The sequence below is a fragment of the Saccoglossus kowalevskii genome, chromosome 1 (assembly GCF_978046115.1).
Source record: "Saccoglossus kowalevskii chromosome 1, keSacKowa6.1, whole genome shotgun sequence".
Classification (NCBI taxonomy): Eukaryota; Metazoa; Hemichordata; class Enteropneusta; family Harrimaniidae; genus Saccoglossus; species Saccoglossus kowalevskii.
Genome location: NC_140641.1, coordinates 35,422,561 through 35,450,134, shown reverse-complemented (window position 1 = coordinate 35,450,134; position 27,574 = coordinate 35,422,561). Strand labels below are relative to the sequence as shown.

Sequence of the window (27,574 nt, the reverse complement as noted above, 5' to 3'; positions counted from 1 at the left end):
AAAAAATCCTATGGGATAGAGAAAAAGTCAAAAATAATAATATTTCAAACAATGGAATATAAAATCAAGTCAGCTGGTAGTTTTTGTTAGCACACTTTGAGATAACATGATTTTGTCAACTTAAAAATTATTTTGGTAACAATAGTCACTCAAATGCAGACTTCATGGTTCCATGAGACCAAGGTATAATTGGAAACAATAAGCACTGAAAATAATATTGATCAGATCTGCTGTTCTCTCAGATCGATTTCTTTTTTCTTCCTAAGAAAAGTCAGCTTCTTTTCATAGCTGACTGGGCTAGGGGATGTCTAGAAGATACTCCTCGTTGGGTAAGGCCTTCAAAACGCTTGTATGTATAGTTTATGAAAACCCAGTCCTTGTACTTGTGTTCCTCTCCTTCTTTGGGTGCAGGAGCCACTGGTGGAATAAATATAAATAAAATCAGATTTAATTATCATCTTATGCAATTTTATAGTTTCACAAATATGAAATTTATATATACATCATATTAACATGAAATAAAACATAGCAAATCACACTTGTTCCTTAAACAGTATAACAATTATAGAAATTCAACAATAACAAGACTGACAACATACATGGTTTGAGTTCAACATCGGGGAACTCATCAAAGTTTGAAGTGTCATCAAAACTTTTGACATCGATATGTATGGCTGCTGGGCGTTCTCGGATATGTTCCCAGTCTATGCCTTCAAAGAACTGATGTGATTTGATTTCTTCCACCCCGTTAGCACCAATACGATGTTCAGAATCACAACAATATCTGAAAAGAAAAAGACAAACACTTATAAAGAAATATACAATATAATTGAAAGAAGAATACTAATAGAGAATTTTTAGTCTAAGATTCAAGGTTGATGATAAATCACTGAACTCATGTCTTGTATTTATGTATTTTCACTAGTGCAAGCACCATGCATGCCCTACTTTGAACATCAAACATGTTACCCATCTTACCCAGGGTAAGCTTAGTGTTTGGTGGCCAATCAACAATGATGTGAATACTAACTACTTCACATCAATAAATCCTGCTATAACAACTGACTTTTTTTAAAGATAGCCTTCAGTGAAATCAAATAAGAACCAAGTCACTAGCATTCAATACTAACAGCGCCCTCTACAGTCTAATCTTCAATTATCAAATATGCTGGTTCGGAAACAATTTTTTTCATTATATGTTAAGCAAAATACATTATAAATAAAGTATCTCACCTTTTAGTTAGATCTCTTGCACGAGTGGAAATGGGAACTTCTGGTGGAAACACTAAGGTCTCACGCCAATTCATTACTTTTCTGTAAGTTTCTTGTGGACTTTCTGAACAAAATGGTGGATAACCAATTAACATTTCATACATGATAACACCTAGTGACCACCAATCACAAGTGGTTGTGTAACCTGTCTGTAAAAATACCTCCGGTGCAATGTAATCTGGGGTGCCTACAGTTGAATAAGCCTTGAAAAACAAATAAACAAACAAGTTATTGCATTACATATTCACTGTGAGTTATCAAGTTTAGGAAAGATATCATGTTTGAACTTGAACAGTAAGGGCATGCCAGGCTCTGAAACAGCAATCATTAAAACAAAATGGCCACACGTTGGTTATTTTTACCTGATGTGAAAAACTAAAGAACATGCATGTTATGCTTATAGCTCCTTTTAATTTGATCTTTGAAAGTCCATTATGAATGTTTCCATCCATCATTTTGGTATTACATGTAACAGCTATTAATATTGTAAGCATTATAATGACTATTACAATAGAACAAAATATCTTGTATCTATAGTTGAAGATGTATTAATCTTACCAGTGCCCTTCTGTTCTTTTTCCAACTTTCCGCTAGTCTCTTTGAATCCATAGGTTTATTTGCTGAAATCAAACAGAATTGGGTCATGTCACATGTCTTTGATCAGCGAACAGTGAACTCACATTTTGTGAAAAGTAGAGATCCTGGACAGAGGTTCACATTTTTTATTTTCAAATAACTGATCAAATGGTGTCCTAAATGTTCATCTGTGTTTACAGACTTTTAATGCAAACTGCTTATAAAAATAGTATCTATGCAAACATTTTCATTGTGGGCTTGCTTCTCAGGAGTGGGCAGAGAAAAAAAGATATTTAACATCTTTACATGTACCGGTAGTTATTCTGACCCAACCTTCAAATATATAAATAAGATTTCATAAGCAATATTCTATGTCTAAGTGTACATTTAGTATGGGATATCATTTCAAAGCCAAAATTTAATTATGAAGAGAATCAAGGAATTCTGGTGGAGCATCAAGGTACCGTTAAAGTCCTAATATAAACCGCATACGGGGTTAAAGAGTTCATAACATAAATTGAAAACTTGAAAAGTACCTATTACTAACCGCACCCCCAATTCAACAAGACCGTGACTGACTTCATTGTTTCAACCAGCTGTTCCAAAACGGCATTGTTCCTAATCCTATTCATTTGTTTCGACAACATGCCTAAAAATATTCACACCTATTTATTGTTCAGCGGTGATAAGATGTCAGACAGGCAATGAAACTGCTTTTGTTCTGGCGGCGACCTCTGTCAATACTCTTTCTGAATACGTCTGTGTTTCGTAAGTTTTAGACAATGACCTTTTATCACCGTAAAAGTGTTAAACTGAGCATTGAAGAATAATTTATCTATCGAAAACAAATAATTTCTTGATTTAAAAAAAAAATCATGCCGTTTTCCCATGGAAATCAAAGGCAAAAGATCGCACTACATTATCGGTAAATCTCTTCCGTGTTGCGTTCACCATGAGGTCGCTGAACTGTTATTAACATATTTAAATGAGCTATGTAATTTAGACACGTGGGCACCATCCAGCATTTTGATTGGTTAATTAGCGACTTGACCTATCCGGTCAATAATACGTCACGTGAGCATTCAAAAGCATGGCGGATATCGTATCGGCTGTTTACATGTGACTGAAATCATTTGCTTACGGGGAAACTAAGTTGAATTTTACTTGCATTTTATAACAATTCAACGAATTTATTTTTTGTGCGTTATTGTAATCACTACTAAATAATAATCACCAATATCAACACTTCGAAAACAAGTAAGTTATTCACTTGTGACCAGCAGCATGGCCGGATCGAGCTACCGTTATGTGATCATTTGCTACTAAGCAGTGCATTCGTGTTTTTATTTGAAACTTCTGTTAGAATATACTTTTCGTTACCAAGAAAATTAAAAAAATAAATGCATATTACATTAAAAATACTGAGTATTTTTTGTATCATGTGGAATTTTTTTTTGATTGACTGTAATTTTTCAACATTTCGTAACGCCTATTTTAGAACCAAAATAAGGCCTTTCACTCTTCTCCGACGCCTATTCAAGAGATTGTACGGTGTATTGTTTGTTTTGTGCATGTGTTGTGGACAAAAAATGACCACGCCCATTTAGTGATTGCAATATGTACGTAATAGAAACCGCACCCCGAACTTGACCTTTTGATCCCAATTTTTAAATTGAAACATTGTAATATAAACCGCGGTTTATAATAGGACTTTAACGGTACATGTAATTGATTCAACAGCCTGCATAAATTTCAAGATCTTTTAAGAGAACAGAAAAAACAAACAAACTTGATGACACCTAGAAGTGTGAAGGTGGGTAAAACTAATAACTATTTAAAATTTGCCACATTAATAAACATACCGAAATCACTTGCATGTGCTTGAGAAAGATCTCTGTAAAATTCAGTTCTGTGTGCTTTCTTTAAACCGGTACATAATCCAAAATCAGATAGTTTGATATGACCCTGTGAAAAAATAAGTGTAGTGACAACATATTATTACGGTTATGGATTCAAACTCAACAGCAAACTGCATTCAAAAACATAATTATACAGTTGTGTTGTGATTTAAAAACAAGCAGCCTCTTGGCTGAGAAAGCTCTGCTGTTAGCAATGCACATTTCAATTAAAGAACTAAAGATATTATTAGAAAACGAGAGAGGTCAACCTGAGGTATATTGTACCTATATGTATAGTATCAAAGCAATCGTTTTCAACAAGAAGTCGAAAATATCACTTTTTACCAAAAATATTTATAAAAATTTGAGATTTGAAGATATCATCATGAAATGAACAAATCTGAGAGAGGTCTATCTACATGTATAACATCAAAGCAATCAGACTTCCAAAATATCACTTTTTACCAATAACAACAATAAAATTCATCAAAATTAGAGAATTAAAGTTATCATCACAGTATCAAAGCAATAAGAATTGTAGTTTTCAAGAAGAAGTCGAATAAGTTGACTCGAACAATCACTCATATGATAAGCTCCGCTCGACAAAGTCAACAGCGGAGCTAAAAAAAAACAAGTTTTGCATTCACCTTTACATGTTTTGTGAGGTTTATAATTTCGGCCATTTATACCAACTTTCTGTGGGTTTTTCTATGGTACATGTAGTGTGTTTTAGTTTGTAGCTCACAAAATATTTTGATTAAATGAAACAAGACAAAATTTATTTGAACAGATTGTATTTTGACATCGATAATACACTTCCACATTACTAAAGTGCCTTCGGCAATACCTAGAGATTTGCATCAGTACAGCATTCTGATTGGATATTAACAGACTTGACTTGAGGTCAAAGGACTGTTGCAAGTCAAGTCAAGTCACGATGAATGAGTTGAACATGATGAACTAAAATTGTCATTTGCATAGTTTTTTAGGGGGGGGGGGTAACTAAGCACCCACACCTAAAAAACATAGTTGAACTCTGGTGACCTTGCCCGTTGTTATATAATATAATTCCCTTTATCATAGTTTGTTTCAATATAAATATGCATTGTCATAATTAATTTTGAATACAAACAAGTTTTGGGATTGAACCAACAGTGGGGAATCAGTCTACCGAATGTCCTTTAAAGATGTAAATATCTTACAAAAACATTGGAGCCTTATTTGTTTAATTATTTTAAGAGACATAATTTCCAGCTTTATTCAAAGTAATTCAGATATTTTAGTATAAAAACAAATGCCTCATCGCAAAAAAAAGTGCTGCATTTAGACGTGAATAGATTCATAAAACATGCAAGATAACAGAAAATCTTAGCTGGCTTTTATCCAAGTATTTTGTACAGGTGTCTGTAAAAAATTTATGATTCACTGAGACAAATATGAACTGCCTCAATGTGTGACTACTGTATTATATGAAAAGTAAAAAAAAAAAACACCCTTTATGAATAGCTATCATGTTGCAAGCTCTGCTTTGTATGCAAATCAACTTAAATACAGTCAAACCTGTGTTAACGACCACCTTAGCAGAGCGGCCACCTGCTCATAGCGACCACCTTAGTACAGTCCCTTCGCAGTTTACACGTTAAAGACACTGGATATAGCAACCACCTGTCCAACGCGACCAGCGACCACTCTATTGTAGACCTATTCACACTTTAACCTTTGTATAACGACCACCAACATTTCCATCAGACAGTCTCGGCAAAAAGACAATAGCTACTTGCGAATCGCTAACAGGAAAGTGGCCATATGTTACGTTCAGATTACCGAGTACGCAATCTTTAGGGCTAATAGACAGGGGTGACCATCGCAACTTGGTTTGTGAAGTTGCGAAAAAGTAAAAAAAAAAAGTTGAATATCATCTGAATGTAACGTCTGGAGACTGGAAAGATTTTAACAACAAATTAAAACAGTTTCATTCAAAGTTTGAAATGAAAAACTAGCTTGTTTCCGATCAGCACTATACTATCGATTTCCAGCCGGCCAACAGCACTTCTGTGGACTGTCTCGCACATGAAGAGCAAATTCCTCCCGTCTCGAAAACAAAGAAAAATGAACCAGTTTTATTAAATGAGAGATGTTTTATTTACCTTGTCGACATGAAATATCCAAACAAAATAATAAAACATTTGTTTATTTCGTTTTCCTCGCGGGATTGCAAAATCCGACCTATTTTGGCCGCCATGTTGTTTGTTGTTGATCGTTATAAATTATGCTAATGAAGCAAGCGCATGGGCAAAACGTATTGTTACTGAGGGGTCATCTCAGGGTTATTCTCAACGAAAGATGTTTTCTATTTTGATCCTCTTTTTTTTTTTATAAAAGGTAATATCAATAATTCGCAATCGAGAAAATTCGTTTCGTTTGGGCAGTTTTGACACGTCGACGCTTGCCACAAATAACTGTAGAATTGCGTGTACGATCATCGTGTTTCATTTCCGGTTCGTTTGACTTTCTGATTCAACACCGAGAGTTGGAGCAATCGTTATGAGTTTGGTAAATTTTGTTTATTACCAATGCTTCTTCATTTTTAATGCTTGTTTGTTTGTTTTTTCAAACACGGCAACTTTGCCTGTGCATTTTGTCACAGTGTACATTCGACAATACTAACGATGGGACTGATTGCCGCCTGTGATGGAATATGTGTAAGAGACTGGAGAATAAGACTGCATGGCGAGAGTGTGAAAGACTGAGCTGAAACGCCAATGCGGCCGATCGTTGACAATCGTTCTTATGCATTAAATACACCAATGAATCCATGGGCAGAATCACTTGGTTTCAGTGAATTTACATGATATAATTTGTAGTAAAAAAGTAAAGGTGTGTAATTATCCAGATGAAAATGAGTGACTTTTATTAAAAAAGACCTATTCATTGTAGAATGTGTAGGTTTGTTTTTATGTTTTGCTTATGATCTCCCTTACAATTCCCGCCATAATTAATATTCATGATTGAATGAATAAATTAGGCCACCTCCATATAAAGACCACCTGTCTATAAAGGACAGTTTGGCTCAGTTCACTGACTGTCCTTTATAGACAGGTTTGACTGTAGTTAGTTGGTGTCCAGTGGATGGAGAAGTCAACAGTACTGTTGCCTCCTGAAAATCTACATCTTCAAACACTGCAATCTTTGAAGTGCGTTTTTAAACCAGTATTAAACTCTATCATTCTGTTCTAATAGCTAAAACATATTCCTGTGAGTTTTCATTTGTCGATTGAACTGTTTGTCAAATACAGAATACATATATTTTAGAACAATTTTCTTTTTAAAATGTGGATGAAATGTTTTGCTTTTTATGTATTTTTTATGTATTGTTTTTGATTTGATAACTTTGAACTAAACAGATTTTCTATTAGCTTCAGATCTTGATCAAAGTTTGGCACCCAGTTCATAGGAGTGCTTATATTGATTTTCTGACATCTTGTTTTCTGTAAAAAATTTTTTGGTAGGTTTGCAAATGTGTATCAGACTGTGCAATCTCTCCATGAGTTGGTTTTGAAACCCAGTATGGGATTCTGAGATACATTACCACAGGGTTCTCCCCAGGGCTTTTTAGCGCAGAGGTCCGCGGCGCTATACCTGTGAATCTCGGCGCTTCACTTGGGACCTCGGCGCTATGTGTTCCCACATCGGCGCTTGATTTCATATTTGACATGCCAATATCAGATGTGAAAAAGCTTTGTTCGCCACGCCGGTCGGCCCCGACCGTCACTCTAAATTAGTGACCACCACGGAAATGCTTCCGACGAGGACTATTGTCTGATTGTTGGTATAATTACGTACCGACCGACACGCATCCTGCCAGTCGTGGATTACAATTTATAAACAATAGACCTAGTCGCACGATACGTAGCGGCTAGTCAAATTTGTGGAATTAGCACCTCTTTGTTTGTAAGTAAATACTTTCTGCGATAGACACAGTCTTTAGATTGAAAGCTAAAATTATTTCAAAATCAATTCCACCTCGATATAACATGGTCAAATCGGAGTTCACGATCAGTTCACGCTACTCAAGAAAAAAACAACGTGTTTATTGCGTGATTTGGTAAAATACATTTGAACTGTTATCATTGTGAATCATGTAAAAACTCTTCTTTCAAGACCTAATTTACCTTTTAAAAATTGCAAATCACCTCTTTCGAAAGCTGTCATGCAGTTTTCAATTGAAATCGATGCCAACACTTCGTGCTACGACATCGCTTTACTTCCGCAATGTAATTTTTATGATAGTGCCATTCGGAAAACTTCGGGTTCTACCGGCATTACCATGCGACATTTTGATTGGTTAATGGAATTCTTGACCCATCGGGTCAAAGGACACATGCTAATGTTTCACAAACATCATGGCGGGTCTGTTTTTTTTTACCGAAGCGATCAAGTGATCAAAAATAATCGCTCTCGATAAAAATAAGTCTGATTTTACTTACATTTCATATCAAAAAAAAAAAAAGAAGTAAAATTTGTTGAGGAATTATTGCTATAACTGGTGTATAACATGGCCAAGTAAGTTATGTCACGTCGTAACTTTGATGATCGTTTTGAAGCTTTATTTGTTCGCTCATTACTGTAATTGTAAACGTTTTAGAAGTTGATGGTACGAATAATAAATTACAACAATATGTCAATTAATTATGTGATCGATTCTTTGAAGGAGAATGTTTTTGGAGTGAATAAAATTATGAGATTCGTGAACATAAATCTGGCTTAACGTTTTGAATGAGTTTTCTTCAACGTTTTACAAAACAATTAAATTGCAACAATAATGTATTTGTGTTTGTTTTTAGTCTGCAGCATTTGTATTTTGAGAATGTTTCAAACTCTTCTAAATTGTGAAACATAATGTGTTGATTCCATTAAAAAAAATATTTGCCCTGTGACTGAGCTCACTAATATTCATAATTGTAAATAAGTTCTGTTAATCAATGAAGGAAAGATATGTAAATGATATGCAAATTTTTATGCAAATTAGCCCCAGCGCTATGCATTTTTTCTGGGGAGAACCCTGTACCAAGGATATTATTACAAGATAAATCATTTGCTTCATTGAACACATACAACAATGCATATTTCCACTGAGATCAGTGACCTTTGATGTGTATCACCAGTGATCAGTCAAGTAGAAACAGTCAAAATATTTTATCAGATTTTCTCAATTTTTGCATGATATTTTCATACAGGACATCTGTTGTTCAAACTCAGGGAAGACTTTATACTGATGAATAAGGTGACCAAGTTTGATGAAGTTTGGAATAGAATTAGTAAAGTTATTATGCACACAATAACAATTATTAACGACGACGACAACAACAACAACGCCGGACAAAATTTGTCCCTTAATATACATTTTTGTACCTTTTCCTTCCATCTTTGATGGTACGGGCAAAGTAAAAACATGATTTTTGGAGTGCCATGGGCACTAAGTCGCACAAAGTATGGTACATATTCATAAAATTTCCATTTTACAAATATAAACATAGTTGAACTCTGGTGACCTTGCCCTTTGTTATATAATATAATTCCCTTTAACATAGTTTGTTTCAATATAAATATACATTGTCATAATTAATTTTGAATACAAAAAAGTTTTGGGGTTGAACTAACAGTGGGGAATCAGTCTACCGAATGTCCTTTAAAGATGTAAATATCTTACAAAAACATTGGTGCCTTATTTGTTTAATTATTTTAAGGGACATAATTTCCAGCTTTATTCAAAGTAATTCAGATATTTTAGTATAAAAACAAATGCCTCATTGCAAAAAAAAGTGCTGCATTTAGACGTGAATAGATTCATAAAACATGCAAGATAACAGAAAATCTTAGCTGGCTTTTGTCCAAGTATTTTGTACAGGTGTCTGTCAAAAATTAATGATTCACTGAGACAAATATGAACTGCCTCATTGTGTGACTACTGTATTATATGAAAAGTAAAAAAAAAAAACACCCTTTATGAATAGCTATCATGTTGCAAGCTCTGCTTTAAATAGTTAGTTGGTGTCCAGTGGAGGGAGAAGTCAACAGTACTGTTGCCTCCTGAGAACCTACATCTTCAAACACTGCAATCTTTGTTTGAAGTGAGTTTTTAAACTAGTATTATAAAAACTCTATCATTCTGTTCTAATAGCTGAAACATATTCCTGTGAGTTTTCATTTGTCGAATGAACTGTTTGTCAAATACAGAATACATATATTTTAGAACAATTTTCTTTTTAAAATGTGGATGAAATGTTTTGCTTTTTATGTATTTTTTATGTATTGTTTTTGTTTTGATAACTTTGAACTAAACAGATTTTCTATTAGCTTCAGATCTTGATCAAAGTTTGGCACCCAGTTCATAGGAGTGCTTATATTGATTTTCTGACATCTTGTTTTCTGTAAAGATTTATTGGTAGGTTTGCAAATGTGTATCAGACTGTGCAATCTCTCCATGAGTTGGTTTTGAAACCCAGTAAGGGATTCTGAGATACATTACCAAGGATATTATTACAAGATAAATCATTTGCTTCATTGAACACATACAACAATGCATATTTCCACTGAGATCAGTGACCTTTGATGTGTATCACCAGTGATCAGTCAAGTAGAAACAGTCGAAATATTTTATCAGTTTTTCTCAATTTTTGCATGATATTTTCATACAGGACATCTGTTGTTCAAACTCAGGGAAGACTTTATACTGATGAACAAGGTGACCAAGTTTGATGAAGTTTGGAATAGAATTAGTAAAGTTATTATGCACACAATAACAATTATTAACGACGACAACAACAACAACGACAACACTGGACAAAATTTGTCCCTTAATATACATTTTTGTACCTTTTCCTTCCATCTTTGATGGTACGGGCAAGGTAAAAACATGATTTTTGGAGTGCCATGGGCACTAAGTCGCACAAAGTATGGTACATATTCATAAAATTTCCATTTTACAAATATAAAAATGAGTCTGCTGCTGATACAGACTTTGTACCATGTGAGTCACCATACACAAACATGATAGTAATAGCTGTTTGTTGTGGCATAAATTGAAACAGCAATGGTATCGATCCTGCTGGTGTTCTTCATATCCCCCATTCCATATCACATTTATGCAACATGAGCAGAAAGACAAGATCATTGTACATTTTCAATAAACTTACCCTACTGTCAAGAAGTAGATTATCTGGTTTAATATCGCGATGTATAAATCCAAGTTTATGTATTGAATGTATTGCTAGTACTGTTTCTGCGATATAAAATTGAGTGGCTTCTTCAGACAATGTATCTTTCTTCATTAGAAGCGTCATCATATCTCCTACATTAGAGATTCAAAGTACAAATTAGGAAGAAATTACTTTTGAATACTAAATAATTTGATTGTAAATATTAAAGACAATTGTTGATATTCAATGACATCCAATGTGTCAAAACGATAGTTTGTTAATTCTTACCACCTGGCAGGAATTCCATGATAAGATAAAGGTTTTGTGGATCTTGAAATGAATAGTACATTTTAACAACCCATGGGTTATCAGCTTCTACCAATATGTCCCTTTCAGCTCGTACATGTGCAACCTACAACAAAGCAAATATACATACACTATAAAACAATTATTCACAAAAATAAGTTATAACTAGCACAAGTTTATTAACATGAATAATCAAGACACAATAATACAATGATACCATAAAATAGTGATTTTTATTTCAATTTGATAACAAGAAATAACTATTCAATTGTTACATGTGTGTCACCCTTCTGAGCTAAAATATTTCCACTTAGAGACAAGCGAGTCAAAATATAAAACTACCAAGTCGAGGTATTTTTAAAAATACAGAAACATGGGTTTAATTATGCCAAATGTATGAGGCAAATTATGTAATGTGTTTTTACAGTAACAATCACCAAACTGATAGTGTTTTCTGGTTTTGTTTTAAATATTCTGGTATTCTGACAATAATGAAGGAAACAAATTGAATTTCGTGCTAGTCTCTCATACCTGCTCTCTTTCGTGCATATCCGCTTTCCTGAGTATTTTCATGGCATATATATGGCCTGTATCTTTCTTCTGTACTAGTCGCACTTCACCAAATGCACCTCGACCAATTACCTTCAAAGACTCAAAGTCATCAACGCCAAGGCGTGATCTTTTGAGCCGAAGAAATTCAGTCTCTTTTAGTGCATGTTGACTTCTTCTTTCTGCTTTCTAGAAAACAAGAAAATAATATTTTTTAAATTTACCTCAAAATTACAAAAAATTAAAAGATGCACAAAATTAAAGTGATTTTTTTTCATTTAATTGAAACTATAGTACATCATTTACTTATAAGTCATTAGCCCTCCTTGGTTGATTGCGCAGTATTATAAAGGTATTAATTGAATAAGGTTGCCACGTTATTATTGATATTATCAAATTTACCTCTTCATCAGTAAGCTCTGATATAGTTTCTTCTAATTTCTTGTGCCTGGGTCAAGAAATAATACAAAGAATTACAATGTTAGAGATTATGTGTACAATTTAACATGCTAATTTTATGATCCTCCATTGTCTTCAGAGTTCTTGACAGGGAATCGGGTCAGTTACACAATTGCTAAGTTGACGTTAAGAGACGTGCTGAAATTTGTAATCCTTTGTGTTTGCAGAGGGATTACAGCAGTTGCGTTCACGTTAGTCAGGACCGACTTGGGACCAACTCGGCTCATGCCGAAATCACGCCCTCATTCATCGATCTATTATTTGACCCAAACATATTGTTATATATAAAAATTGCTACATTGTATATTAAAATTATATCCATTTGCTGTGATGGTATTTATTACGAGTCACATACACATGAACGGCAAAGAAGATTAAAAAAAAACAATTATTTGTTCACATTTATGTAGCATTGCAGCGGCACATAAATATGTGTCTCTTCTTTCCATCGTCATGTCATAGTAGTATGAATCAGTATTATGTTTCCTTAAATTCACCACCAAGGGTGTGATTTCGGCTTGTGCCGAGTGTTCAGGCAGCAAATCTCGGCATGCGTGGAGTTTCTGTCCCGAGCATCTATCGGGACAAAAATCAATTTTTTTTTGGCACATGCAGACTCGACCCTGATCGTTCACATAATACATTTTTCGGCATGTGTCACTTTGGAGTCTCGGCATATGTAGAGATCTGTAACGTGAACACTATCATTAAATGTACGTTTCGATGGTTTCTTTTGTTACGCAAACAAAAAAATGTTATGTTGAGTATGCATAAAATAGGGCCACCCATCTAGAATTGGCCTGAATAACACTGATCTGATGTTGTACACTGTACCAGTAAAATACATCTGTAGTTTTGGAAACCAAGCCCAGAAAACACTAAGTAACTGGTGCACAAAAGATTTTATCTTGAAACCTTGTACAAGCTTCAGGTGTGATTTTAAAGATCAAATGAAGGTAATCCAGTGAAACAAACTAAATGCTGCATACTAGCCTTCTGTGTTTTGTTGAATAAGCGAGATTAAATTTTAGTTTGCTTTTACAGTCAAAATATTATTATTTTGGCTGGCCTAAAGAGATTTCTATTTGTCATCACTAGATTTTGCATGATCTTAGTACTGTGAATGACAACAAAGATGACCTTTGACATGGTGTATGACGCAAGTATTAATTATTTATGAGCTGATTGATCAGCAAATGCGTCACTTTTTATGAAACTAATACTAATTTCCAATGTTCCAAAATCGTTTTTATGTCTGTCAGTGCAGATTTATCACACTTTCATAACAGTGAGTGGCCCTACTTTGATTTATTTTATGTGTGCACAGAATAGCAATGACATTTTGAAAACTTCAAAGAACTGAGTAAATTTAGGGCCGGCCCTAAATTATTTTGTTATCGCTGTTTGACAAGAACATAGCCACACAGTGCTCAACTCTTAATATTCCACAATGTATATAAAGACAAAATAAATTAAAAAATATGTATATCACAAAATATTTATCAACCAAAAATGACACTACTACTCAAATCCCACAATGATGTACTAAGACGGATCATAAAATATTGACTAAGCACACCACGGCTCAGAACAATATTTCATGGCTATTCAGTAACTGTGTTTTTCTCAAATTACCTGTATTTGTGAGAAACATGTAGTCATAGCAAATTTAAACTTATGATGTTTGTTTAATATTCATTTTTCCAATGATGACTTTTTTTTTAAATTTACAGTATTTAGCCTACATGTAGCACAATAAAAATATTAATTTTTGCTAAAATTTGAAAAAAACTAATAACAAATAATTTTGGAAAACTACTAACAAACATCAATAGTAATGTGTCAGAGTAGACAATTGCAGATTACTCATAATGCACTGCAAGCTTTAGTGATTTCCATCAAACATTTCATTTTATAATACTGTCATTGCTAACTGTGCACCTCAAAAACACGTATTCCCACAGCTGGTCCTCTTCAATAGGAAACATGTGTGGCCCTTTTTGTGGTTGTAAAAAAATCAGCATAAAGTCCACATGACTGCTAATCACACGTCACCATACAAAAATATATAGCCTCTACTCTGTTGTATGGAAAACTCTAAAACTGTTAAATAATAACCTGTGATAACCAGAATGGAGCTATCGTTGACTACTAATCTGTGATAACCAGATACAGCTACCATTGACTACTAATCTGTGATAACCAGATACAGCTACCATTGACTAATGATCTGTGATAACCAGATACAGCTACCATTAACTAATAATCTGTGATAACCAGATACAGCTACCATTAACTAATAATCTGTGATAACCAGATACATCTACCATTAACTAATAATCTGTGATGACTAGATACAGCTACCATTGACTACTAATCTGTGATAACCAGATACAGCTACCATTGGCTGATAATCTGTGATAACCAGAATGGAGCTACTGATTTCAAAGAAATAGCATAATTTCAACAGATAGACAATTTTTTTTATTTAGCATGTTAATTTTCCCAGAAACGTTGCCACTGATGACATGTCATGACAATACATATGTTTGATATGGGTTCCTTGTGACAAATACATGTGTAAGACAAATTTAGAATTAGAGACAGGAATCCACAGTGTGACCATCAATATCCATCTGTTACAACAAAACAATGTACAATGTACGGTTGGAAATGTTAACCACCATGTGAATGTGAAAAACTCTAGGCAAAATAAAACAATATTACGTACTGTGTTGAATTTAATTCAATACATACAACTAATATAAGCAACACTACCGAGATATCATGATGAATGATCACCTTGATAATTTTATCATTCTCTTGGTCAATAACTTGGTTGTAAATTTGAGGTGTTAACCCCCCCGGTACATGTAACTGAGGTGTGTGTATGTACATGTATGGCTAAACAAGGCCATCATTCAGGGATACTACCGATACATACAATAAATGCAATTTCCAAATCTACAGTGTCAATACAATAATTCAAATATACTACATATACAATAGTAACATCAAATGCCACTGACAGCTGTAATAAAATTCTACAATAACTTTTTAAACATGTTTTCCAACCATGGACTTTTAAAGTGACGGGACAAACTTTATGAAGTCATAAACATCAATGGCACATAAATAACCAAGACAACGGTCAATGACATTAAGCACAACATCCTGGTTGTGAAACAATTTTGCCTGTTTACAAAGCCTGGATATTGACAAAGCCTCCCATGACAACATTCTGCTTCAGATGCATGTAAAACACAGGATACAGTATTATTCGAATACAATGAATGCAGCTGCTAAGAAAGGTGTGAAAACAGAAGCAAGGGAGCTAGAAAGTTACGCACACAAATGATTATTTGCATGCTGAAAATGATGACAACAATTCAACATATACATTGACCTTTGCTACATTGATATCATCGGTTGAGATGCCCTATATATAAATGATAACAACAATTCAACACACATTGTATACATTGACCATTACTACATTGATATCATCGGTTGAGATGCCCTATATATAAATGATGACCTACTGTAATGAATAGAGAACAGGACTCCACCCAACATGACAACAAACTATGAATAGTTCCTACTCACAGGGTTATGCATGGTCTGATAACTAACTGGTTTGAATCTGGTTAAATACAAAAAGGAAAAGTAGTTTTAAAAACAACATTTCCAACTATAATTATACTTCTTTAATATACTGCATTTATCCGGGTAAGCGCCCAGGGCCCTGAACATGGAAAAATGACAAAAAATAGGGGTGGGCTTATGCCCGGACATTCCCTGCAAAAAAGCGAAAATTGACAACACGCAGATCAAACTGCGACAGGGAATAGAATAGCAAATGAAAACATGCAACGGAAATAAATGAACAATATGCAACATTAGAATATTTATAACAAAAATGTTTTACTTTTTATAAACCAGAAATAATAAAAATCAACAGTGAGGAATCATTTGAATTAGGATTTCCCACCGACAAACAGACCAATACGTATGAACTATAATGTCAGTGGTTAAACTACATGTACGTAAAATTATTTCCGGTTTTGACAAATACCAGATCAACAGTCATACAAGATAATTTACATAAATAGTAAAAATTATGAAAGTTCATAGTTGTTTGAAAAAACTTCAAAAACCCTCAAACGTCCAAGTCGGCGTCACTTTCGCCTTAGAACAAAATCGCTTCAGCTTTGTCCTGAAGTTCGTTGATGTCGTCGCACACAATTTGGACTTGGCACTTTTAATCCATGGATTTCGCTGTCTGTCAGCTTGGTACTTTTAATTAATGTCTAATCATAATAAAGAGACAAAAAAATAGGGTTGCGGCAAACGACTCTGCAATGGCACATGATGCTTTTGTTTACAGTTTGTCAATCATCGTTGACCTTTAAGCATCTGCTTTACTGATTGGCTAAAAATGACATCACTACTAGAGTTTCATCATAGAGGTCAAGTCAACATTGCTTTCTTATCAGACTAGACGCTCATCAATCATGGTCAAAGTTATCATTCAGCAAATTCCAGCGGTTGGAATGTCTCACTATATGGATATCGCGGTGTGCTTGAAATAGGAAGAATTTTCATTTCTCAAACGACTGAAGAATATTTTTCATGACAGAAATGCAATAGCTGTGATGATGGTAAACAAGCAGCCTGTCGGCTGAGATAGCTTTGCTGTTAGCAATGCACATTTCAATTAAAGAACTGAAGATATCATTAGAAAATGAACAATATTTATAGTATCAAAGCAATCAGACTTGCTGTTTTTGACAAGAATTCACAAATATCACTTTTCACCAAAAATTACAAAATGAATTCATTAAAATTAGATAATTGAAGATATCATCATGAAATGAACAAATCGGAGAGAGGTCCACATGTATCTATATATGTAATATCAAAGCAATCAGACTTGCGGTTTTTAACAAGAAGTTGAAAATATCAATTTTTACCAAAAATGACAAAAAAATTCACCAAAATTAGAGAATTAAAGATATCATTACAAAATGAACAAATCTGAGAAAGGTCCACATGTAGTACCTAAATATATAATATCAAAAAAATTGGACTAGCAGTTTTTAACAAGAAGTTGAAAATATCACTTTTTACCAAAAATGACAAAAATATTCACCAAAATTAGAGAATTGAAGATATCAACATGAAATGAACAAACCTAAGAGAGGTCTACCCAAGGTACATATACACCAAGTATCAAAGCATTCAGGCTAGTAGTTTTCAAGAAGAAGTCGAAAAGTAACAAGTTGACAAGGACGAGACAGACAATCACTCATAGGATAAGCTCTGCTCGACAAAGTCGACATCGGAGCTAAAAAAACATAATAAATCAAATGAAACACAGAATGGTATACGGTATAAGAAAGATGTGGGTGGCCCTGAAAAGGTTTGTTTGGTTTCTACTCATACAAGTTGAATAATCACGTCCAGCACTGTTAATCAAGCGCCTGATTAGGGACGACATCAAAAGATCGATGTCGGATAAAAAACTTAATAACTTTCGCTGACTAAAAACCAAACGTTGCATCGCTAGGCAGATTGGCACCATCTTGTTTCAGTCTACCAACTTTCTTTTTATAAGATTGTGTTACAATTGCAGTTCAACAAATTTGTCGTGACAGTTACCAGGATCTCTCAGAAGTTCATACAGGTCATCAATGCATAATAACTGTTTGCGTTCACCATAGTGCCTTGAGCGAAAAATGGCTTTCACTATGATTGATTGATTTTTAGGGAAAGATTTAAATAAAGTATTACTATGCCTCAAAATAGTCAGGTGTTACTGTCAAAATTTTTTGTAAATTGTGAAAAAACAAATATTGATGAAACTAAATCAAATTCCCAGGGCAAATTTTAAATTTAAAGTTGTTTAAAGCCTTGGATGGAAGATTACATTGTTTCAACTGCCGTCATGCGCTATCAACTTGACAAAGAACATCGATCAGACAGAAACTACCACCAGCCTATGAGGAGAAAATCATGCTTTTTTTTGTAGATATGTTGTTTGACACAAAAATACCTACTCTCTGACATCTACAGTATGGATAAACCACAATTTGAAGCTGATCCACAAAAACAAGGTCCCATAAAAACAAATGTATGTACTAAGTCTGAGTGAAATCCATCCATACATTTGTGTACAAGACCAAGATCTGGTTTAGGAGTGACAAAAATTGTCAATTTTGATGCATTTGTTAAAACAAATGGGCCACCAGCTGAAATAAAAAATCAAAGAAAGCTTAGAAAGAACTCCCATGTGCTGAGAGTATTGGAGACACATTAAATATAATTCGAAATTACTTAGCTGAAAAGTAATTATGCAAATCAGAAAATTAATATGACCAGATTTGAGTGTAAAACTAATGAGGTCTGCGCAATGTAACAGAAAATCTATGTCTCCAAGTTTAATTGAAATGTGATTAGAACCAAAAAATTATGAAATTATTATGCTTATTAGGGAATTAATATGAACAGATTTTTACCCCAAACTAATTAGGTTTGTACATTGTCCTAGAGCATCTTTGTACTAAGTTTCATTGAAATGGAATAATTAGTACCGTGAAAATTCCAAAATTTCGACCCCTCTAAAAATTCGACCGCCTGTTTATTTGCCGGGTTTCGGTGTTTTATTTACCTCCAAATTTTCGACTCCACTAAAAATTGCCGACTCATTCTTATTCGAAAATTGCGACCAGTTTTAGTTTTCCCCCAAACGAAAAAAAAAACGATGTGAGCGTTCAAACGGGACCTTCCTCAAAGGCATGAATCCGGGTTTCTGATTGACTGAGAGATTTTTATTTTATTGGTAACAAAAATATATTCTAAGTAAACGAAGTTTCAAATAAAAACGAACACAAAAACCTCGGCATGCTGCATTTCTGAATTGTTGATTATTACTGTACTCAGTAGTGATTATAATAATGTACACAAAATAAATTTGTTGAATGGTTATGAAATACAAATAAAAGTCAACTTAGTTTCATCGTAAGCGAATGATTCCGGTCTCGTATAAACGTTTGATGCTGTAGGATATCCGCCATGTTCTCTTAGGTCAAATAGGTCAAATCGCTAATTAACCAATCAAAAAGCTGGATGATGCCAACGTGTTCAAATTACCATAGCTTATTTAAATATGTTAATGTTATTGAACGCAATGCGGAAGAGATTGATGTTGTAGTACGATATTTTGGCTTGGATTTTGATGCGAAAACGGCATGATTTTTTTTAAATAAAAAAATTAGTTGTTTTTAAAAAATAAACTGGTCATCTGAAGAATAATTTAACATTGTTCACAGTGATAACAGCTCATTCTCGAAAGGAAGCTTACCCGCTCACGCTAGTCATGATAAAAATCATACACGTGTACTCTTGAATAGACAGACGTCAATGACTATGGTAAAACTTACTCTATTTTAGCCGGCAGGATTGATTGAAATGTCCGAAAAATGACGCCAAAATACACCTTAAAAGTCCCATTTTATTTTCTTAAATCCCATTTTATTTTTTAATCCAAGGGCGAATTTACGGCAGAATTTGGTCCCTCAAATAAGGGACACGTGAGCTTTGATTCTAACCGGATACATTGCACTGGGTCGGGGAGATCGTTTGCTAAACTTCCATGTATCTTTTGTCCAATGGGTACCTGTACTTCGAACATTCGCAAGTTTTCCTAGGTAGTGCGAGACAGCTTTGTCTTTTGACCTATTAGTTTTGTGCTGACCTCTTCTCCGCGTCTTGATGTTTTGTTTTGCTTGTCATAATACTCACTGATTGCTGACTTTGTTTAGATTTTGAGTTACAACTCGGCCACGACCTTTGCTTTTACCGTAAAACATGAGGAAGTTTACGTCAATTGACGGACATTGCATTTTTTAAAAACTAATGAAGCACACTGTCTATCATCCCCATTTTTTTTTGCTGATTTCTATTCTGAAAAATTCGACCGTCCGAAAATGCACCTTAATTTTGACTCTAAAAACACGTCACATTTCTAACACCAATTATTTAAAACCGGTCGAAATTTTGGAGTTTTTACGGTACTTTAGATATCAGTGTGAAAGCTTAAAATTGGTTAATTATGCAAATTAGGTAATTAATATGTACAGATTTTAACCCACAATTATTCAGGTCTGTCTATTGTCCTACAGCATCCATGTACATTCATTGATATGTGATGTATAGTACCTGAGATATCAGTGTGAAAGTTGGTTAATTATGCAAATTAGGTGATTAATATGCACAAATATTTACCGGAAACTAATTGGGTCTGCATAATTCTAGATTCATTGAAATGTGATGATTAGTACTTTAGATATCAGTAGAAAAGCTGAAAATTAATTATGCAAATTAGGTAATTAATATGCACAATTATTTACCCTAAAACTAATCAGGTCTCTGCATAGTCCTAAAAGATCTACGTACCAAGTTTCATTGAAATGCGATGATTAGCACTTGATACCCGTGGAAAAGCTGAAAATTAACTAATTATGCAAATTAGGTGATTAATATGCACAAATATTTATCGAAAACAATCAATCTCTGCATAGTCCTTGAGTATGTAAGTACCAAGTTTCATTGAAATGTAATGCTAACTACTTATATCAAATGCTGAAAATTAATTAATTATGCAAATTAGGTAATTAATATGTACTGATATTACCATAAAAACTATCAGGTCTGTGCAGTGTCGTATGACATCTATGTACCAAGTTTCATTGAAATGTGATGATTAGTACTTGAGATATCAGTGGAAAAACCGAAAATTGACTAATCATTATGCAAATTAGGTAATTAGTATCCACGGATTATTACCAAAAACTAATCAAAACCTAGCATTAGTTCAGAGCATCTATGTACCAAGTTTCATCAAAATCCAATGAGTGGTTGTTTAGATATCAGTGGAACAGTCATGGAACCACTAAAAAATAGCTAATTATCATGCAAATTAGGTAATTAATATGCACGGATTTTTACCAAAACCTAATCAAATCTGCGCATTGGCCCAGAGCATCTATGCACCAAGTTTCATCAAAAACCGATGTATGGTTCTTGAGATAGCAGTGGAACAGTCGGACACACATACACACACACACACACACACATACACACATACACACACACATACAGACACACTAACTGCAAAGACTCCCATTTTGTGCTTCGCACATGGGAGTCAACAAAAGAACACCAAAAAAAAGTACCATTATGTTAAGGTAGAAGCCTACTCACAATTTTTGACAAAATTGGTCATAAATGGCATGACAATGTTTATTAGTTTATTATGTACAATCATGTCCTATGGTGCAATAAAATAACATTATTTTGTGTGTTACAGTTAAGTTTTTTGAGAAACAATTCCATAGAACACAATGTTAAAGAAAAATTGCATTTTTTGACACTTTTTAAAACCCAGATTTTTTAAATAATTCAGAACAACAAAAAGTACTCCATCATTAACAATATATCAATATATGATTTTTTCAGCCTATGTCACCAGGCTAGATTTTGAGATATTGCATAATATCTCTGCCATAGGAACCTATGGTAAAAGCATTATAATAGTTTCAAAATGGCGACTTTCCAGTAAAATACAACCTTCAATTTCTAGAAATAAGGCTGGTGACCCCCAACATTTTTTTAAGTCAATATTCTTATATTGCGTTGGAGTACAGTTTATTGCAAAAGGAATAAATTCTGGGTATTTTAATTTATTGAGTGTATATAAATGCAAGTTTTAGAAAAATTTCTTTATTCCTGACTGAATTCAGGTTCAGGAATTGTCCAAATGCTTGGTTTTGATAAATTTTTGGCACTAAAATCACCAGTATCTTGAAACAAATATATGTGCATATGTAGCCCAAAATATATAATGTATGTGTGAAGTTTGAACATGATTATGATACCCAAGATACAGGTGCAGATGGACGCACACACAGAGTGAAATAAGTCTAGGTTTTCAGATTTTATCCAAACTGGGATTAAAATGTCCAGAAATCCTTGTAAGAACAAATAGTGCAATACTCATTTGCATGACATAATAACAATTTGAATAAAAATATCTATAATAATGTATACAGGTCACACTACCACTGCGTAGATGCACGTTTAACGACAATACTTTAGATGTACGATAACCAATACTATTCAAAATGTGATGTGATTTCAATTGAGGGTAGGTAACATGTTTGGGCAGTTATGTACGCATCTCCCTTTATAATCCAAAAACATGTTTGAATACGATTGGCAATATATCTATTTTTGAAAGCAAATGTGGAAGACCTGTAGGTGGATGAACCAGGGTTCTCCCCAGCAGGCTGAGAGTTCTGGACGGTATGAATATTCATGAGCTCATTAATATGCATGAATAATTAATATTCAAAATGGCCACAGGGAGTGAGTATTTCTTTGACAGAAGACAGGTCATATGTAATGATATTTATTATACAGAATGGAAGATTACAACACAACACAGGATAAATAATACACTAACAAATCATCTTTGAAGACTTAAATCGTTTTTTAAAATTAATGTTTTATGAAGTCAGCCAAAATAAAATAATGTTTCAAAAAAGTACTATAACTTATTTTCTGTATTTTTATTTTGAGAAAAATCAATAGCTACTGGAAATTTAATGTTTGTATATTTTGTTTATTTGGACGTGGCAATATAAAATTTAGTTGTCGTAATGTATTGGTTCATTAAAAACTTGCATGAATGTGCGTCATCGGTGCCAAAATGCAAGATGATAAAACGAAATAAAATCTACTCAATAGAAGATTTTCGATCTGCAGTTAACAGTTTCTAGCAAAAATAATAGCATTATGTATAAAAAAAAAATACATACTTAAAAGAATAATTTTCATTCGAATCGAAAGTTTGTTGATGTCTGCTTCGTTGAAAACAGCTATGACCCGGAAACAGTTCATTTTACTGCGTGTACCCTGATACTATGTAACAATGCTTTTGATTGGACAAAGCCACACATTGACGCAAAAAACAACCAATCAGAATATTTGATCCAATAAGAACACAAGTAAATTTATTTCCTTCACTTATGACACGAGTTGAAAGCATGGCCGTTTTACCGGGGTTTTTAAATCGTGATTTGAAGAAAATTCAACTTTAAATTAGTCAAAATATAAACATTTACATCTATAATCAAGCATTCGTCTGGACTTTTTGGTGATCAACTATGTTGTCTAGGATGGTACGTCAGCTGCGTTTACCGATCATGCAAGTGCCTTTGTTCCGCTCGGCGGTGACAACGTTGCCGCTACAAGTCATGGCGTGAACTTGGTTTTAACCATAGACCTTATGTTTTAACGAATGGTTTTACAGATATCGATTTTATATATTTGACGTCACCCTGGCAGTAAAAATATGGGTATGGTAATCTTCTTTTCTATGCATTACCGCCGTGCTAAGTAGGGTTTCACCCACCCTATTGTTTTTTTTAATTGGTTACACAACCCAAGCTTTGATTATCCATCCTCTTAAATATTCTTTTGTCTTCCAGCGCGTTCGTTGCGTCATGGACAAAAACAATAGTGCCGGACGGCAGTCATATATGCCGGTCGCTAATTTTGAGTGCCGGACAACATTTGACAGGTTTATGTGAACAATTAATAAACATCAAAACAGTTAACCATTAATACCATCACTGGGATTTGAAGATAGACAAAAAGACAGGACACCACATAAAAATAACTCAACACTTACCTGTTCTGCCTCTCTTCATTTTGAAATATAAGATTAGAATAGAAATTTTCCAATGTGACTTTGGCCTTTGTAACTTTATCAGATGTATGTTGGCTTATTCTATATTCTGTACTCGGCACAGACATAGTGGAAAATGTCTGTACTGCTGCATCAACTAGGCTTGTTCAGGCATAAACTAAGGACACAGAAAAAAAACAAAGTTAATAATACCTAACTCTTACCTGTGCCAGAGTTCATAAGGCCAAAGCAATGGCTCAAGATATTGGCAACTAGCCAATATGGTCTCTTTAGCCACACACATCATGGTTTTTAAAGCAGAGAAATGTATAAATACAGGTACCAAGAGTCAAATATCATGGCAAGTACATCAATTTCAAGTATAAGTACAGTTAAAGTGCCTGTGAAATGGCTGCTATTTTCACGCCTAAAATTATCCATTGATACATAAATATTATTAATTTTTATGTTTCTAAGCATAAATAATTTTTTTAAGTGAAAAAATGTGTTTTTAACTCAGTCTACGGAAACTTTATTTTTGTGTATTTTAAAACGAGGCTCCTCATTAGATTCTCGTTTGCATACAGAAATTCCCCTTGTGACGTCAGAAGGGGAAGTCGCTGGGAAGCTTGCATTGCAGATACGTGTAAATAAGGCAAATTTCTTGTGCTGTTTTCTCGTCTTTGACTAAATTGCCACTTATGTACTTGTTTGTCGAGGAAGAATGGACCATAATGAACACATAGTATCAATTTTGTTGCATGCGGTTGAGACAGATACGAAATATGTTCGTTCTGGTGTCGCTAGTCACCGTGGTCGTCACCGTCACCGGAGCACGTTTGCACACTGTCGCTGGACTCCGGCATTGGACAAAATCGAATTTGACGGCTGAATCGTCTTGTTATTTAGCAGGTTACTAGACACTATTGATTTATAAAATAGAGAAATAATTTTAAAAAAACAACAAAACACAGTTACTGAATAAATGACTGCCGCGTTGTAATGGGTGAACGCGTCGAGTCATAAGGGGGACAAGTGCATGAATGGCGGCGTTTAATTGGATAACAAAAATTATTGAGAGCGACTCACATACAGACAAATTCAGAGTGGATTTGGCGTGATTTTCATGATTATGACATCATATTAAAAAAATACATTGACAGCTCAAGCCTGGATTCTTATTCCGTAAATTATTACGCCGATCAAGCTGCAAGTAAAGGCAACAAAGGCGTGAATTCGACATTCAACACCAATAACCGAACAATTCAGACACTTTTAGCCTGCGAAAATGAAAACAGCCTGAGGGCTGCGTAATTTCCTGTTTGTCTGACGCTTTGTTTTCGTGTCATTGTCAAAATTACTGCTACCTTTTTACATAACACGGGTGGTCTCTATAAAGCGATAATCAGGATCGCAAAAAAATCAAATCATTTGAAACACATACTCGACGTCTCTCTTCCTTCTGAAATCCGTCTCAGTGATCATGGGCTGGTCCGGAATCTATTTTTTCGAAAACGTTTTGTATTGTCGGCGTTTCTCGTTAAAACCTACTTGTTTTGTCATGGACAAGGACAGTTTTCCACACACAAAAAAAGAATCTGAGGTGAAGTGGACACTGCATATGACGCTGTTACGAGGAAGTCCACCCCAACCTTTTCTGGTTATTTTCACGGCTTTCGTCCACCGATTTCGCACCTTCGGATCGATTGGAAACGTGGAAATACTTACACTATGACTATACGCATTACTGCAACCGCCCACAACACAACGTTTAACCATCATAAAAGTTTGTTGTGAAAACAACTTCTAAAAATTCGCTCTCTCAAAAGTAAAATAAAATAGACAAAAGAAACGTCGATTAAAAAATGTATATCGTTTAAAAGTATAGTTGTACGTTGAATGACACAGTGATATAAAAGTACAGCCCAGGGGTATGGCTTCCTCTCATATTTTTGCATTTGGTGGCGCACTTTCGGCGAGAGTCGGAAATCCGGAAACAGTCGACCGTTTCAGGATAGGTGGGCGTGGCTACAGCACGGGAAATATCTTAAATTCACTTGGATACGAGTAATCATTTTCAGCCAAAAAATCAATAATTGCCCACTTCAGTGGGGCACAGATCTAAAATGGGAAGCGTGTGGGTGGGCATTGCACAGGCACTTTAATATATATTGTATTTTATTAGTTAATGCTACCTGCCAGGCTTTTAAAGGCCCATGAGCAGCATTTTGGTCAATTAATTTGATATTTTACTAGGGAGAAAGTGTAGGGTAAAATTATATCATGCTCATACTGATTAAACAAAATTTCCAACTGTTTACATACACATGAACTATTATCATAAAAATAAGCCATCTGATAAGACAACATTGCCATGTGTCATGGCGTGATTTTTTACAAAGTATATATGACATGAATTTAAAAATTGGCAAAAATGCAGCTCGTGCCACCTTAACAAATCTATGATAGTCTTTCACTTTTTATTTTTCAATTTAAATAGAAATGCGAGACTGATGAATAGTAAGTGAGCATGCTGAAGACCAAGGTTCCCATCAGTTTATACTTTTATCTTATATTGAGGACATGCTGACACTGAGTGAGAAATGGTACTGGGTTCAAATTAAATAGAATCAGCTACCACAGATGTGAGCTAGATTATTGTTGGATGAAAATATACAGAGATATTGTATTCAGTATTCACATACATAACATAAACAGAATGGATTATTATACCACTGTATTGTTTTTTCACTATAATAATCTTCATACATGGACTCAATGTAACACAGCATGAAGAAAGAATGTACACAACTTATATTGTTCAATACTTAGCAGTTACTAACTGGTAGCAAGGTGGTGTGACAGACCTCATAACCATATCAATGGTTGTCAACAATACACCATTTAGAGCAATTCGTGTGCCGGGGGGGGGGGGGGTGAATGGCATTGGAGAATCAAAGAGAAAACGCGTATAATGAAATACGTGCACAAAATGGTCTTTAATAAAAATGAATATATATTCACCATAACGCACACATCAATTAACGGTAATTTAATAGTCGACAGGAAATGGTTCGACCAATTTAACGCCGTTTGCGTTTGACCGGAAAAACTAGAGGTTTGACTTGAGCGTTATGAATTATTACAGTGCATGTTTCAAATAATCTATTTGTGTATCACAAATGTTCCAAATCTGAGGCGGTGACTGTGTCGATTGACTACCATGTACGTCTAATTAAGCATGATTCAAGGTAGACCGCGTAATTATTAAAAATAATACAGCAGTATTTAAAGTTAGATCTATAAGGTAATTCTTCTTTCGTGGATGACATAATAAACAAGATCGCCATGTCTCTAGAGTAGCACGACACATCAATAAGACATATCACACTCCAACACACTCGTTTACCATGGTGTTTTAAATACAAGCCAGACAAATAGAAATCCAGTCTGTGTATACAAAATACTCACCCCAACCTTCAAAATCACTTCAATATCGAAACGACATACACACACTTTCTGCAGTCAACACTCAAAACGTCAACACGAGAGCTGTCACGCTA

General features: G+C 34.3%; 1 protein-coding gene across 1 annotated transcript; it reads right to left on the bottom strand.

The window, feature by feature from the left end:
* Positions 1 to 247: 247 nt before the first annotated feature.
* Positions 248 to 27,574, bottom strand: LOC100378501 (serine/threonine-protein kinase 38-like). Its single transcript, XM_002730930.3, has 11 exons — positions 27,483 to 27,574; positions 24,015 to 24,189; positions 12,203 to 12,248; positions 11,783 to 11,989; positions 11,234 to 11,357; positions 10,943 to 11,097; positions 3,711 to 3,813; positions 1,831 to 1,892; positions 1,234 to 1,475; positions 600 to 784; positions 248 to 417 (listed from the first exon to the last, which is right to left on the bottom strand). The coding sequence occupies exons 2-11, from the start codon at positions 24,137 to 24,139 to the stop codon at positions 272 to 274; spliced, it is 1,395 nt and encodes a 464-aa protein (XP_002730976.1). The 5' UTR covers positions 24,140 to 24,189; positions 27,483 to 27,574; the 3' UTR covers positions 248 to 271.

Bases quoted from the DNA above. Each gene is read 5' to 3' on its own strand.
- LOC100378501 (XM_002730930.3), bottom strand. From the start codon at position 24,139: ATGTCTGTGCCGAGTACAGAATATAGAATAAGCCAACATACATCTGAT. The intron at 12,249-24,014 runs GTAAGTGTTGAG...TTCTTGACCCAG, and splicing joins AATGAAGAGAGGCAGAACAG to GCACAAGAAATTAGAAGAAA. The intron at 11,990-12,202 runs GTAAATTTGATA...CTTGTTTTCTAG, and splicing joins CAGAGCTTACTGATGAAGAG to AAAGCAGAAAGAAGAAGTCA.